General features: G+C 40.9%; 1 protein-coding gene across 1 annotated transcript; it reads left to right on the top strand.

The window, feature by feature from the left end:
• Positions 1-547: 547 nt before the first annotated feature.
• On the top strand, positions 548-12604 carry LOC103519843 (protein Wnt-5b-like). The gene is made up of 3 exons (XM_026831171.1): positions 548-1244; positions 10510-10913; positions 12420-12604. Exons 1-3 carry the CDS (start codon positions 1141-1143, stop codon positions 12602-12604), a joined length of 693 nt encoding a protein of 230 aa, XP_026686972.1. The 5' UTR covers positions 548-1140.
• The last annotated feature ends 1629 nt before the right edge of the window (positions 12605-14233 follow it).

The raw sequence follows: 14233 nt of genomic DNA, 5'->3' as shown, positions 1-14233 counted from the left end.
TTTTTTTTTTCCTTTTTGGGCGCTTTAACCCTTATTGGGTCGTTCGCGCCGTAGTCCACGTTATATTGTATGCGGTGGAATAGTTCCAATCTTAAAAAAAAAAAAAAAAAAGAGTAGATTTTTTCACACGGGCTTCAAAGCTTTCTCAAGCGCTCCAAAGTTCTCCAAAAAAATCCACACAAACTACACGCGGGCTCTCGGTATCTCGAGACCGCGATGTTCCATCATGTACATGTTCCGTGGTTCAGTATTCAGTATCTATCCGACTTTCAAAGAGGAAAGATCACGTGACGTGCCCGCAAGACGAAAAGATCGGAAAATTCGCGAAAATTTTTTTCATTTTCGTCGGGAAAAATAGTTTTTTTTGATTGCGTGATTTTTTTCGTCACTTTATTGGAGTGTTTTAGTGTTTTCGACTTCGTGCTTTTCGGGTCTAACTGGATTTTTCTTCTCTTGAGAAGTTTGTTTGTTAATTTTAATTTTGTAACTGGAGGTTTTTTATTTCTCTTTGAAATTTTATTGACCAGAACCTTGCGTTAAATAATTAGTTGTTGAAATAATCAAAAGAAAATTATCATTTCATCTTAATATTAGTATACCAATCAAGATAAACCTCTTAATATTGTAGATAATTTCAAAGTCACTCTCACAAGAAACCTCTTTTTGTGTTCACATCACCTTTCAATAACGTTTCTTTAACTGCAGTTTTCTTTGCCCTGCTTCTTTAACTTCTTTGAAGAAACACCTCGAAAATGAACATCACATAACTTTCTCCGAAGAAAAAAGTTGATTAAAAACAAAAACAAAAAAAAAAAAACAAAACAAACAAAACAAAAATGCGTCGTCTACTTGTTTTAATAATCGCACCAAGAGGGCGCAACTCTTTTTCAGAGCCCCGGAAACTACATTAAGTTCTCGAAGAGAAAAGTGACTCCACTAAAAAAGTCTCTTTTGGGGGAAAAACCCGAAAATTATCTGTGGTAAAGCAGAGCTTTTTCACAAGTTTTGTGGATATCACAAAAAAAAGTCTTTGGAAGAAAAAACTGACATCAAATTCTTAGACACAGGAAAGTCTTAAAAAATACTCTCTCCCGAAAGAGAACTGATCCGAGATTCTCAGTGAAACACGAGTGAGACAGGATGAGGTGTTTCATTTTGTACAGTGTTGCCACGTGTGTCAGTTTCATTGCCGGCCGCGCAGATGGGTCACAGGCGGCCGTCGGCCTCAGTCCAGGATCTTGGATGTAAGTATCTTCTGGCGTTATTTGTGGTGAAGCTGGGAGCCTTTTCACATTTTTGTTGTTCTTTTAGGCGCTTTAGCTTTTGTCGATTATGCCGAAAGGTGATGTCAGAACACAGAAAGGATATCTATTTGTATCAGCCATACACCCGAATGATAGTCTCTAGTCTCTAGCCATGTTTCATTGGCTCGTCTTGAACCGCAGTCAACCATTGTGACTACGCGTTTTTTTTTTTTTTTTTTTTTTTTTTGCCCATGTGTCCTGACACGCGTTTTTTTTTTTTTTTTTTTTTTTTTTGCCCATGTGTCCTGACATTTTAAGCACACTGTATTGAATTTCAACATGTTGGGGCACTTTTGTAACACCGTGTTGGGGAGCTCTAATGAACTGAACATCTCAGTTAGGTGGTCTCCAAGACATTCTACTAAGCTCTAAGATATTGAAATAATTATTCAAATAATGTATATGAGGTGCTCTGAAAACAGTTGTTACGTTTAAAGGCAAGCAAAAAAATGTAGAGACAAAGTACATTATTTGTGGTGGTAATAGAGTAAACCTCATTTATACTGCCGACTACTGCCATAAATAAAGGATGGTAATTCTTGGACGAGGTTAAATAGCACTTTTGGCAGACATGCTAGGAAAAATGTCAAACCAAATTAACTCACAACGGACCTGACAATGCGGTAACAACACTAGCCCGAGAACAAACAACTATAAACACTACCTAAACTATGAACGTATACAAACAACTGGTACTAATACAAAACATCAAGATCAATAAAGAAGTATGTGTGAAAACACTAAAGAATAAAGTACTACAGCACTGGAAGTTTTGTTATTGGAAAAATCTGGTATGAACATCACACGACTTTCCTTATCCTATTTAATAATGCTTATTTGGGTATTCTTCTACCCTAACTTTTACAATATCTCTGACAGTTTAGTCGGTACTACTGAAAACCGCCAAAAAACGGTCGAAATTTGTCCAAAAGCGGTCAAAATACCCCCAACCGGAGCACCTATCTCAACCAAACGTTTTGTGTTGCATATACTAGTCGGTTTTTTCCGCTATAATAACTGTTTGTCCAATTTCAACGAAATTTGGCAAAATAAAAAAGGATTGGACAAACAAAGGCATTATGTGTACCAATGAAGTAAGTACCTGGTAATACTGTCGTCCTCTTGTCCTAGGTAAGTTGTGTCTAGTGTTCGATGTTCACGGCTCTACCAAAAGCGCGGACACTGGGGCTGAGTGCACTCTTCAAACCGATTCCCCGGGGAGGAACTCGGTTTCCGAGCAAGTAGTGAGGGGGGGAAGTGTCCTTCCGAAGGTGCGCTTCCTTGCGGGGTGGGCCTGGAAAGGGGAAGCACAAAATGATTTGGTCAGTCCTAGTTCTTTTAAAATAATGTACCAAATAGATAAGAGACCTTGTTTAAACTGCGGGAATACAGGGACTTTTCAGTCTCATTCTGGCGGTATAAGCTCGCTATATTCTATTCTAGTTCTTTTAAATCTATACCTCAAATTTTAAATCGTGATCTAAATTGCCTGGTAAACAGGAGGGCGCGGGTTCGATCCCAGCCGAGGCATGGAATTTCATCATTTGAGAAATTGACTACAAAATAATGGAGCTCTAAAGATTAGGTGGTGGAGAACGCCTCCTCGGCGTTACCTTCCAATCAAGAATCTATTATTAATTATTTATGGTGAAGCTGAGAGTTTCTTCATAATTTTTGTGGGTGTCACAGCATCACTAAGAGCCTCCTTTACTATGTCTGGCATTTCTATAATTTTTCTCTTTTCACTGGTAATGCCGCCACTGGTCGCTACTCGATTTTGAAATAGCTACTCAATTGCCCCCACGAGGCTCAAGCTCAGAGCAGAAAAAACTTCGACACTAAGGCGATACGACCTCCAGTGTGCAAGCCTAATAATTGACCTCCAATGAGCATATTTTTCGATCGAAATACGAGTAGATCTAGGCACTGATTTAAATTTTCTGTCCATCGTGGGTAGGTATCGAACCCAGGGTCACTGACTTACCAAACTCCCAAGCTAAGTGAAGCGGCGGATTTCTGCTAGTTGTTTATTTCTAATATCTTGTGTTTGTATTTATGTGTATGTTCAGTCTCCCAAGTTTCCTGAAAGCCAAACAAAATAAAACAATATAGATTAATAATTTAAGAATGTCTGACTGGGGGGACGTTAAACTGTTAAACAGGCAGTAGACCAGCTTAGTCTGCCTGAGGGACTTTAAACAGGAAGGATACCAGCCTGAATTTCCCTTGCTAAAGAAATAGCAAAGGTTGAGTGCGAAGGGCATCCACTCGTAAAAAATTTTGCAGCCAAACCCAAATGTCAGCCCAAAGCAATCACTCTAGCTAGGGCTGATTGAGAGGCTGACGAAAAACGCCGACCCCGTCTGTACACGGGAAATGGCGAGGAGGAAGAGAGAACCAGCTAGATAAGTAGCCCCTCCACAAAGAAAAAGGTAATTTGTACCCATCAGAATAAAACAAAAAAACAAAACAAAATAAAACAAATCAAGGCCTGCTGATGAAGCGTGACAAAGACTTTGTACCCATCAGAATAAAACAAAAAAACAAAACAAAATAAAACAAATCAAGGCCTGCTGATGAAGCGTGACAAAGACACTTGGCTGACTTGGCTGTCACGCACTGTCACGCTCACTCACATTGTCACACGCGCCCAATAAATCACTGTCCAAGTTTTCATTTCCCATTTCCCATTTTTTTTTTCTTTTTCTAAATTTTCGTCAGGGATGAGCTCCTACACGCGCCCAATAAATCACTGTCCAAGTTTTCATTTCCCATTTCCCATTTTTTTTTTCTTTTTCTAAATTTTCGTCAGGGATGAGCTTTTCTTCCTTTTTTTTACACCAATCAAACATGGTTTAAGGGACTTAGCCAGCGGCGATAGCACGTTAAATGCACCAGTTTCCCATGGATCAACGAAGTTAAGCAACGTTGTCCGTGGTTAGTATCCGGATGGGTGGCCATCTGGGCAATCGCGTGTTGCTTTTCCCAGCCCCATGAACTCAGGCCGGATGAAGACCCGTACGTTCAGAGATTGTTCAGACTGCAGGGGTAAAGGGACTTATCAGTCATATTCGGACAGGATGAATAGGATTTTGTATTCTCTTCTATCTTTTCTGATACGTAAAAGAGAAGGGTAGTTTTACACCCGAAAAAAAAAAGGAAGAGAAAAAAATCGCCAATTTCCAGCACAACACAGAGAGCAGGTGGTCGAGAGTGGAGATACCCTCCACTATACTCCCTGGCCCACCCCATGTCACCGATTAATTTTCGACAATCGAAATCAGAGGCGAAGGGTTGGGGTCGAAAGAAAAAAAACTGTTTGATTGAGAGAACTGTAACAGCGCAGATCTTACATACCTCGAATCCAATGGACCTCTTTTAATCCCAACATTAATGCAAAGACACACACATATGGGCAGAGCTTTAAGGTACTTCGCACATGGCTGGTACCTGGTACCTAATCGCTTAGCAAATAAGATATTCAATTTTCTTGGAGTTGTCTTTGAGAGAATTACATGGCTGGTACCTGGTACCTAATCGCTTAGCAAATAAGATATTCAATTTTCTTGGAGTTGTCTTTGAGAGAATTAAAAAAAAAAAAACCGGATTCGATTACAATTTGATAGCTCTTTGTAAGACTATTTTCTATTTGAAAGCTCTTTGTAAGACTTCTGCAGGATTTCACCTACGACTTAAAGAGAGATTTAACTAATTGGACAATTTTCAATGATCCAAACAGGAGTTTTTAAAAACTCCTCCTTTTTGGGTCACTAAAAACTCCTTTTTAGATTATTAACCAACCTCAGTGGTGTAGTGGTTAGCACGGTGGACTCTGGATCTGGGGGTTGGTGGTTCGAGTCCTAGTCAAGTCATTAAATTTAGCGTAGTTTATCAAGCGAGGAAGAACATTTGTGACAAGCATTTAATGCTCAACACAATTAAAATTCCTTTTTTTTAGATTATTAAAATATCCTTTTTGGATGATTAAAACTTGTCCCATTAGTTAAATCTAAATCTCCCATTAAGTCTTCGGTGAAATCCACTGAAAATCGAATTAGGGCCCGTGTTCGAACGGCCTGAATCATAAAGTTCTTTTCGCATTCAGGAACTGAAATCAATGAAAAGCATCTCCACACCTAGATACCAAGAACTATCAACCTGCAATATACCTACAAACACAGATAGATTTCAAATAATAATGTACTCACACCAGCCTCGGTGGTATAGTGGTCAAAACACTCGCCTGGTAATGAGAAAGGCATGGGTTCAATTCCAGTCAAGTTTTTTCTTCTTCTTCTTCTTCTTCTTTTTTTAAGGTTCGATAAAGAAAACTGCAAGTGCTGAGGTCTCATCGCATCGTCCCGAAATCGAAGAGAAAAAGACAGGATAGGAGAAAGCCAGCCGTTCCGAGAACGAACCTTATCTGTGTAGGATAAAGTTCGGCCCTCGCAGGCAGACATACAAAGCTAAAGAGGCTGGCATTATCCATTCAAACATTTTTAAGTTAAACGGTTGATGAATACCTACACAAAAACCATACATATGTATCTAACTACATACCTACCACGCACAAACATATCGCATACACATAGATGTCCATCATATGTTTACCTACATGTTTATCATATGTTTATTTACATATTGAAAGCCACCAGGGCATCATCTGTGGTACAACATGTTAATTACAAATGACTTCCAATAAATCATACTCCAACTTTTTCTATCTCTCTCTCCATTATTAATTTCCAGGTATTTATTTAAACCCATCATTCTTGCGTTAACCCGCGTCCAAATTCGGACAAAGCGTTCAAGACTCAAGCGATTAAACTGTTCGTGATGAAACCCACAATATATTTAATTATTTGAAAGCTTCTGTTGCCAGCCTAATTAGCTTGGTTGATAGCGCGTCAGTCTTGTGAGCGCTAGATCGCGGGTTCTATTCTCCCCGGGGGCGGATATTTGTTAATTACAAATGACTTCCAATAAATCATACTCCAACTTTTTCTATCTCTCTCTCCATTATTAATTTCCAGGTATTTATTTAAACCTATCATTCTTGCGTTAACCCGCGTCCAAATTCGGACAAAGCGTTCAAGCTTTAAACTGTTTAAAAGTTTAGCTGTTATACCGTCAACTGCTGATACCATTATAAAAACAAAAAATCTGGTAGACATATTAAAGGAAATTTACTCATTACAAGACTAGTCTGTATTAAATACAAACATAAGACCTTGTTTAGACTGCGAGAGTAAAGGGACTTTTTAGTCTCAATTGAGCAGGATAAACAAGGGATATTCTTTTCTAAAACAAATTCAAAATTCAAACATATTTACTGAGTAAAATTAAAATGAAAATTCAAACGAAACTCATTGAACTTTGGGCCTGATCTAGCCTTTACTAAAGGCCAGATTAGGCCCAAAGTTGAGGCTTTTTACCGCGCCCAGTGTGCTGCCCCCGACACTTCATATTGGTAAGTTGGTCGCGTGACCCCTCCTAAGCTCCAAAGAAAGATCTGTGCTTTTGTACCCCCGGGGCCTAACGATGGTGGACTGCGATGTATGGCAGATACATAAGATATTTTTTCTGTATTCTGCCATCAGCTTTTGGCGAAAGCTAAAGACGCTAAAACAACAATTCTTTACAGATTTCTACAAGAGAGATCTGTGCTTTCACTTTCCACAGAACTTTTTCCCTTATTTGCAAAACATCTTTTGAATGACTCATCATACGATATCATCCTTTTATTCTCGCATTTCACTTTCACCTATGGCCTCTTTTACTTATATTCTTTCTCCTCCTTGTTCAAAGGCTTTTCCATTCATTTGTGGCCTTTAATTCTTTACTTTCGCTCATTCGTGGCTTTTTTTCTTTATTCAAAGTCCTCCTCTTTTTCTTTTCTGCCTAACCAGAGCCTCCTCGTTAAAATATTCCAGCTCACTGAACGCATGAGCACCACACTAGAGTTTCGCTGAAAATCTTTCGAAAAACGACAAGTGTGTTTAAGTTTTCATTTCATTATTTTTTTCAACATCACACACTGTCATCATTTTTGCCTTCTTCTTCTTCTTTTTCGATTATTCAGTCAGCTCCTATGGCGTACTGCAGCGGCTTCGACAGGGTGCGCGAGAAGACCAAGTATAAGAAAGTCTTTTTCTTCGACTTTTCCCGTGTTCAGACGGGGTCGGCGTTTTTTCACCAGGCTCTCAATCAATCAGCCCTAGTAGAGGTTATTGCTTTGAGGTGACATATGGTTTTAGCTACAAAAATTTTACGAGGATGCCTTTTATCAGGCTTGAGTACCTATAAGAGCACACCAGTTTTTATTAGCCTCACTTTTTTTTTTTTTTTTTTTTTTTTTTTTCGGGGATTTAACATCAGAGTATAACTGCTAAGGTTCTTAGTGACGCGGGGTATCTAACCGCCCACTCTCAGTGCAGCCGGGAAAAGCCAGCAACACGTGATTGCCCTGATGCGGTCATCCATATCCGGATACTAACCACGCGTACGTTGCTCAACTTGAGTGATCCCATTGGGAACTGGTGTGTTAAACGAGCTATCCCCGCTGACTTTTCAGTAACATGTTTTTACTTTCAATTCAATTCAAAAATTTATTTCTAATGCAATTTCCTTATTTCTAATGCAATGAGGAGGGAGAGGGGGAGGGAGAGAGAGGGGAGGGAGGGAGAGAAAGAGATGGGAAGACAGAGAAGCGAAGAGAAAAGAAAATTGAAAATATTAAAAGGGCAACGAAAAAAGAAGAAAGAAAAAATAATAAATAAAAGAAAAAAACTTCGCAAAGGAGAGAGAGAGAGAGAGAAAAAAAAACTAAATAAATTAAAAAAACGAAAGATTGGTTGGTAGGTAGATATAGGTATGATTTATGGTGACATGTTGCTTAACGTGGTAGGGATACTTGATAGGGAAGGTAAAAGAGGAGGAGGAGGAGGAGGAGAAGGAGGAGGAAGAAGGAAGAGGAGAAGGAGGAAGAAGGAAGAGGAGAAGAAGAAGGAGGAGAAGGAGGAGGAGGAGAAGGAGGAGGAGAAGAAGGAGAAGGAGGAGAAGAAGTAGGAGGAGGAGAAGATTCTTCTTCATTTCATAAGGAGGAGAAGGAGGAGTAGGAGGAAGATGAGGAGGAGAAGGAAGAGGAGGAAGATGAGGAGGAGGAGAGGGAGGAGGAGAAGGAGGAGGAGCAGAGGGAGGAGAAGAGGACTCTTCTTCATTTCATATCTTGCTGCCTCTTTCCATTATCATCCGGTTTCCCCCATTCGGAATTGCATAATACTCTTAGGAAACTGTTTGACAGGGTGTTAGAATAGAATATACCTTGTTTATCCTGCTGGGATAGGACTGAAAAGTTCCTTTACCCTCGCAACAGGCTACTACTATTATTGTGCTCCAATTCTCATACAATACTGAGGGTATAATTTTTTTTTTTTTTAGTTACCAACATAGGTATATATTTATTTTTTAATATGTGACATCTCAACATCATTGATAGTAGTATATCACTGTCCTATAAGCTCAAGGCTTGTGTAGGACATTGATAGAAAAATTACTATGATATTAATTAGGTATGAATTAGAAATGAATTATTATTTAATTAATATATTATTAAGGTGCATATAACTCTGTCATTTGAATTCTGCTCTTTTTCAAGGAATAATAAATTATGATAAGGAAGAATGGTATTATTATTTTTTTCTTTTTTTTTTCTCAAGGAATAATTTCTAATATTCTGTTTTGGGTTAATTATATGTATACCTAAATTTTGTTTAATTGTATGTACCTAGTGCTCAAATTCTCCTACAATGCTGAGGGTATAAAATTTGGTTAATTGTATGTATAGGTACGTAAATTTTGTTTAATTGTATGTACCTGAATTCCAAGCGGTTACTTTTGCGGTTAACCTTGCAATGAGAGAAGAAACTCTTGCGGTGTAAACAATTGAGAAGCTGATTTTCGCGGAGTTACACGAGTTTTTGTAAACCAACTCATGTGCTAAGGAAATACATATCTGTTCAAACTTCAAACGCGGTTTAAGGTTTCTCAAAAAAAAATTGGACTTTCGTCTTTTTTCCTGTCAGCTTCTCAATTAGAAAAGAAAAGCTCATTATGTTACCATTTGTAAATATTTATTCTGTAAATAAAGTTTGATCTAATCGTTTAATAATAATAATAGAAAAGAAACTTGCCTCATAGTTTTCTAGCTTTCTACCCTGTACACACATAAATTCACGTAGACATACCCATAGCACAGCGCGAGGCAGAAGCAACAATCTCCAGCCTTTACATACACACAAGTACACATAAATCATAAAGAAGACGTTCTCTCTAATAACGTAGGGGGCAACCAGAGCTTTTCTTATCAAACCTTCTACTTAATTCCTTTTTTTTCGCCTCTCCAATCTCTCGTCCACTTTCCCCGTTAGTTCTCCTTTTTCTCTCATTTCCTCTTTCTTCTCTTTATTTCCTTTTTCGTTTCCTCATCCTTCACTTTTGCCTCTTCTTCCTTTCTTCTTCTTCTCCTTCTCCTCCTCCTCCTCCTCCTTCGCCTCCTCCTTCGCCTCCTTCTTCTTCTTCTCCTCCTCCTCCTCCTTCTTCTCCTCCTTCTTCTCCTTCTTCTTCTCCTTCTTCTTCTCCTTCTTCTTCTCCTTCTTCTTCTCCTTCTTCTTCTCCTCCTCCTTCTCCTCCTCCTCCTCCTTCTTCTCCTCTAGAGGGTACAAGGCAAGGCCACAACGCGTTCAAACTACGATAACACTTTCACTGGCTTGCTGACTTCTCACGCCAATAACAGGATCGGGATATAGACAGCTATTAAGAGTACTTTCGACAGAACTTTTTACTTTCGACTAAATTCAAGAAGACCCCAAAAGTCCATTTTTGGTGAATATGCTGTTTTATACCGTTTAGTAAAACCTACATCATCCATAGTTTAGAAATTCCGACTGAAGTTTAGGACGATTAGTCTAATTCAGGGCAATAATTAGGGTCTTCTTCCAAAGAAAGACCCGAACAAAGGTCCATTTCGCTCTTCAAAATTAGGTACAGAAAAAAAGGGAAATTCATCGTAGATGGTAAGGTACAATTAATGGTAACACAAAGGGAAAATCAGGGAACAGGGAAAAAAAAGGGAAATTCATTCCCCTCCATCGAACAGCCCCGCCTACAAACCTCACCACCCTCTCCGCCTCTCTTCTGTTCTCAGAAACATCGCCTATCACACGGACAACTTCTCCTCCTGGTCCCTCCCCTCTCACGCCGCTCAACCAATGAGCAGTGACCTCTCCTCACAGCCAATCAGCGAGCCCAGTTCCCCTCCAATCAACGCGGGAGTAGGCTTTGCCCCGCCCATCTCACTGGAGGACTCCGCTCGCGTGTGTTCGCGCGTTCCCGGCTTGTCGTTCGGGCAGGTTCGACAGTGTTCGCTGTTCGCGGATCACATGGCGAGCGTGGGGCGGGGGGCGGCGGAATCCATAGCCGAGTGTCAGCATCAGTTCCGACATCATCGATGGAATTGTTCGAGTGGGGGTCCCGGTGCTGGTGGTGGTGGGGGAGGGAAGAGCGAGTCGACCACCGCGCCCAGTGTGCTGCCCCCGACACTTCATATTGGTAAGTTGGTCGCGTGACCCCTCCTAAGCTCCAAAGAAAGATCTGTGCTTTCTACCCCCGGGGCCTAACGATGGTTGACTGCGGTTCAGGACGGGCCAATTATACATGGCAGATCATCACCCCGGTGTATGGCAGATACATAAGATATTTTTTCTGCAGTCTGCCATCAGCGTTCGGCCAAATTCACGTAGACATACCCATAGCACAGCGCGAGGCAGAAGCAACAATCTCCAGCCTTTACATACACACAAGTACACATAAATCATACCAAGAAGACGCTCTCTCTAATAACGTAGGGGGCAACCAGAGCTTTTCTTATCAAACCTTCTATTTAATTCCTTTTTTTCGCCTCTCCAATCTCTCGTCCACTTTCCCCGTTAGTTCTCCTTTTTCTCTCATTTCCTCTTTCTTCTCTTTATTTCCTTTTTCGTTTCCTCATCCTTCACTTTTGTCTCTTCTTCCTTTCTTCTTCTCCTTCTCCTCCTCCTTCTCATCCTCCTTCTCCTCCTCCTTCTTCTCCTCCTTCTCCTCCTTCTTCTCTAGAGGGTACAAGGCAAGGCCACAACCCACAACGCGTTCAAACTACGATAACACTTTCACTGGCTTGCTGACTTCTCACGCCAATAACAGGATCGGGAGATAGACAGCTATTACTTAAGGGTACTTTCGATAAAACTTTTTACAACAATTCTTTACAGATTTCTACAAGAGAGATCTGTGCTTTCACTTTCCACAGAACTTTTTCCCTTATTTGCAAAACATCTTTTGAAGGACTCATCATACGATATCATCCTTTTATTCTCTCCTTTCACCTCTGGCCTCTTTTATTATTCTATTCTTTCTCCTCCTTGTTCAAAGCCTTTTCCATTCATTTGTGGCCTTCAATTCTTCATTTTCGCTCATTCGTGGCTTTTTTTCCTTATTCAAAGGCCTCCTCTTTTTCTTTTCTGCCTAACCAGAGCCTCCTCGTTAAAATATTCCAACTCAGTGAACGCCTGAGCACCACACACACTTGAGTTTCGCTGAAATTCTTTCGAAAAATGACGAGTGTGTTTAGGTTTTCATTTCATTATTATTATTTTTTTTTCCAACATCACACACTATCATCATTTTTGTCCAACTTTTGTTGTCATTATTTGCTGGTACAGTAGGTATAGAATACTACAGAACCCAGCACCTAAAGTGGACGTATTTTCTCGCTCATCTAACCGGGGGACATACGGGATTGGCATGCTACGACACAGACCAATCGAGTCTAATGCCCGCCACTTACACTCAGACCGTCTGACAGACTGCGGTCGGGGGGGGGGGGGGGGGGGGGCCCCCTTGAGCTTCTTTTTCTCCTCTACTGTGCGTCAGACTTAGAAAAATTGAGGTCCGAGGGGGCCCCCGCCCCCCCCCCCTGCCTCTTCGAGCTACGCCATCGAGGCAGGTAAAATACCCATCTTTTCTTCTGGATTCTTCTTTTTAATTTTCGTTTATTCCTAAATTCTTCTCGTTTCACAGGTTCGCGAGAGGCCGCGTTCACACACGCCATCGCGACGGCCGGCGTCGTCTACGCGGTGGCTCGCTCGTGTAAGGACGGCTCTCTACCCTCGTGCGGATGTTCGCGGACCGCCCGACCCAAGGATCTGAAACGCGAGTGGCTCTGGGGCGGCTGCGGAGACAATTTGGAGTACGGCTACAAGTGAGTATTAAGGTAGAACCACACGTCACGTCACGTGAAGTCATGGGGAGTCAGAAAGATGTAGTTCAAAGTTTTCCCATAATACTGTAGGTAATTTCGTTCAGGACAACTTGGAGCCGCCAAGAGTGAGTGAGTTACAAGAAGAAGGAAGTACTCTTTGTGTGAGTGAACGCTGAGTGATAAATACGACCAAATATACCAAGGATTTACGTCGTTTTTATGGAAATACATCAAAAATAGTTCTTGGTCAGTGTAAAAACCACACAGAATTCCTTCGCCTATTTGTGTGGCGAAGGAATTCTGTTGCGGTTCTTTGCCTTTCCTTCTACATTGTCAAGTGTCAAAAATATGAGGGGAAAATATCTAATATATAAACTAGTTTAGACTGCGGGAGTAAAGGGACTTTTCAGTCTCATTCTGGCAGTATAAACAGGGTATATTCTATTCTATTCTACCTATAGAACGAGTAAATTTACGCGGCCCAATTTAGACCCCTGTAGAACGGGTGTAAGTTCAAGTTTACCTGGCCGGAATTCGGCCCCCCAGCGAATCCTACCAGTTGTTGAACCTTGAGAGAAAGAGAAAAAGGTAGAGGGGGAAAGAAGGAAAGGAGGAAGCAGAGGAGGAGGAAGAGAAAGAGGAAGAGGAAGAAGGAGGAGGAGGAGAAGGAGGAGGAGAAGAAGGAGGAGAAGAAGAAGGAGAAGAAGAAGGAGAAGAAGAAGGAGAAGAAGAAGAAGGAGAAGAAGAAGGAGAAGAAGAAGAAGAAGAAGAAGAAGAAGGAGAAGAAGAAGAAGAAGAAGGAGAAGAAGAAGAAGAAGGAGGAGAAGAAGAAGGAGAAGAAGAAGAAGAAGAAAAAGAAGGAGAAGAAAAAGAAGAAGGATGAGGGAAGAAGGAGATGAAGAAAAAGAATAATAAAATGGAGGAGAAGGTGAAGAAGTTGATCTAGAACAAACGGAAGAGGAGGGAAAACAAAAAGGAGATGAAGGAGAAAAATTAGGAATGATGGAGGAAGAAGTAGAATGGAGAAGAAGTAGTAGAGGAAATTGATAAGGAGAAGGAGGAGGCGCCTTGCACGCGGGAGACCCGAGTTCGATCCCCAGCGGGGTAAAAAAAAAAAATGTGTCATACAAATTTAATGATTGAATCCGTGACTGGTTGTTGCAGGGCCACTCAGCCTCGTGAAGAAAATGAGTAGATATGTAATATAGGTGTAAATGCACATAGCGACCAGTGTCAGCAGTCAGCATGGTAGGTAAACATTGGGAGTTGGATTATTGAGATATTTGAAAAAATCCTACATTGCTGCAGTGAGCACCCAAGTTGTGATATAATAACACAAAGAAACGGCATTTATTTATTGGCCCATATATAATACGACCACTCAAGAAAGGCTCCAAGGATCAGGGCCGGGCCCTCATGAACCTGCATAACAACGAAGCCGGACGACAGGTAAGTAGGCCCCTACCTATAGAACGAGTAAATTTACGCGGCCCAATTTAGACCCCTGTAGAACGGGTGTAAGTTCAAGTTTACCTGGCCAGAATTCGGCCCCCTATCGAATCCTACCAGTTGTTGAACCTTGAGAGAAAGAGAAAAAGGTAGAGGGGGAAAGAGGGAAAGGAGGAAGCAGAGG

This window comes from Diaphorina citri, unplaced genomic scaffold (genome assembly GCF_000475195.1).
Source record: "Diaphorina citri unplaced genomic scaffold, Diaci psyllid genome assembly version 1.1 scaffold2980, whole genome shotgun sequence".
In the NCBI taxonomy this organism is placed as follows: Eukaryota; Metazoa; Arthropoda; class Insecta; order Hemiptera; family Psyllidae; genus Diaphorina; species Diaphorina citri.
The sequence above is the reverse complement of the archived record's forward strand: the minus strand, read 5'-3'. Positions and strand labels throughout refer to the sequence as shown.

Bases quoted from the DNA above. Each gene is read 5' to 3' on its own strand.
- LOC103519843 (XM_026831171.1), top strand. From the start codon at position 1,141: ATGAGGTGTTTCATTTTGTACAGTGTTGCCACGTGTGTCAGTTTCATT. The intron at 1,245-10,509 runs GTAAGTATCTTC...TTCTGTTCTCAG, and splicing joins CTCAGTCCAGGATCTTGGAT to AAACATCGCCTATCACACGG. The intron at 10,914-12,419 runs GTAAGTTGGTCG...CTCGTTTCACAG, and splicing joins GCCCCCGACACTTCATATTG to GTTCGCGAGAGGCCGCGTTC.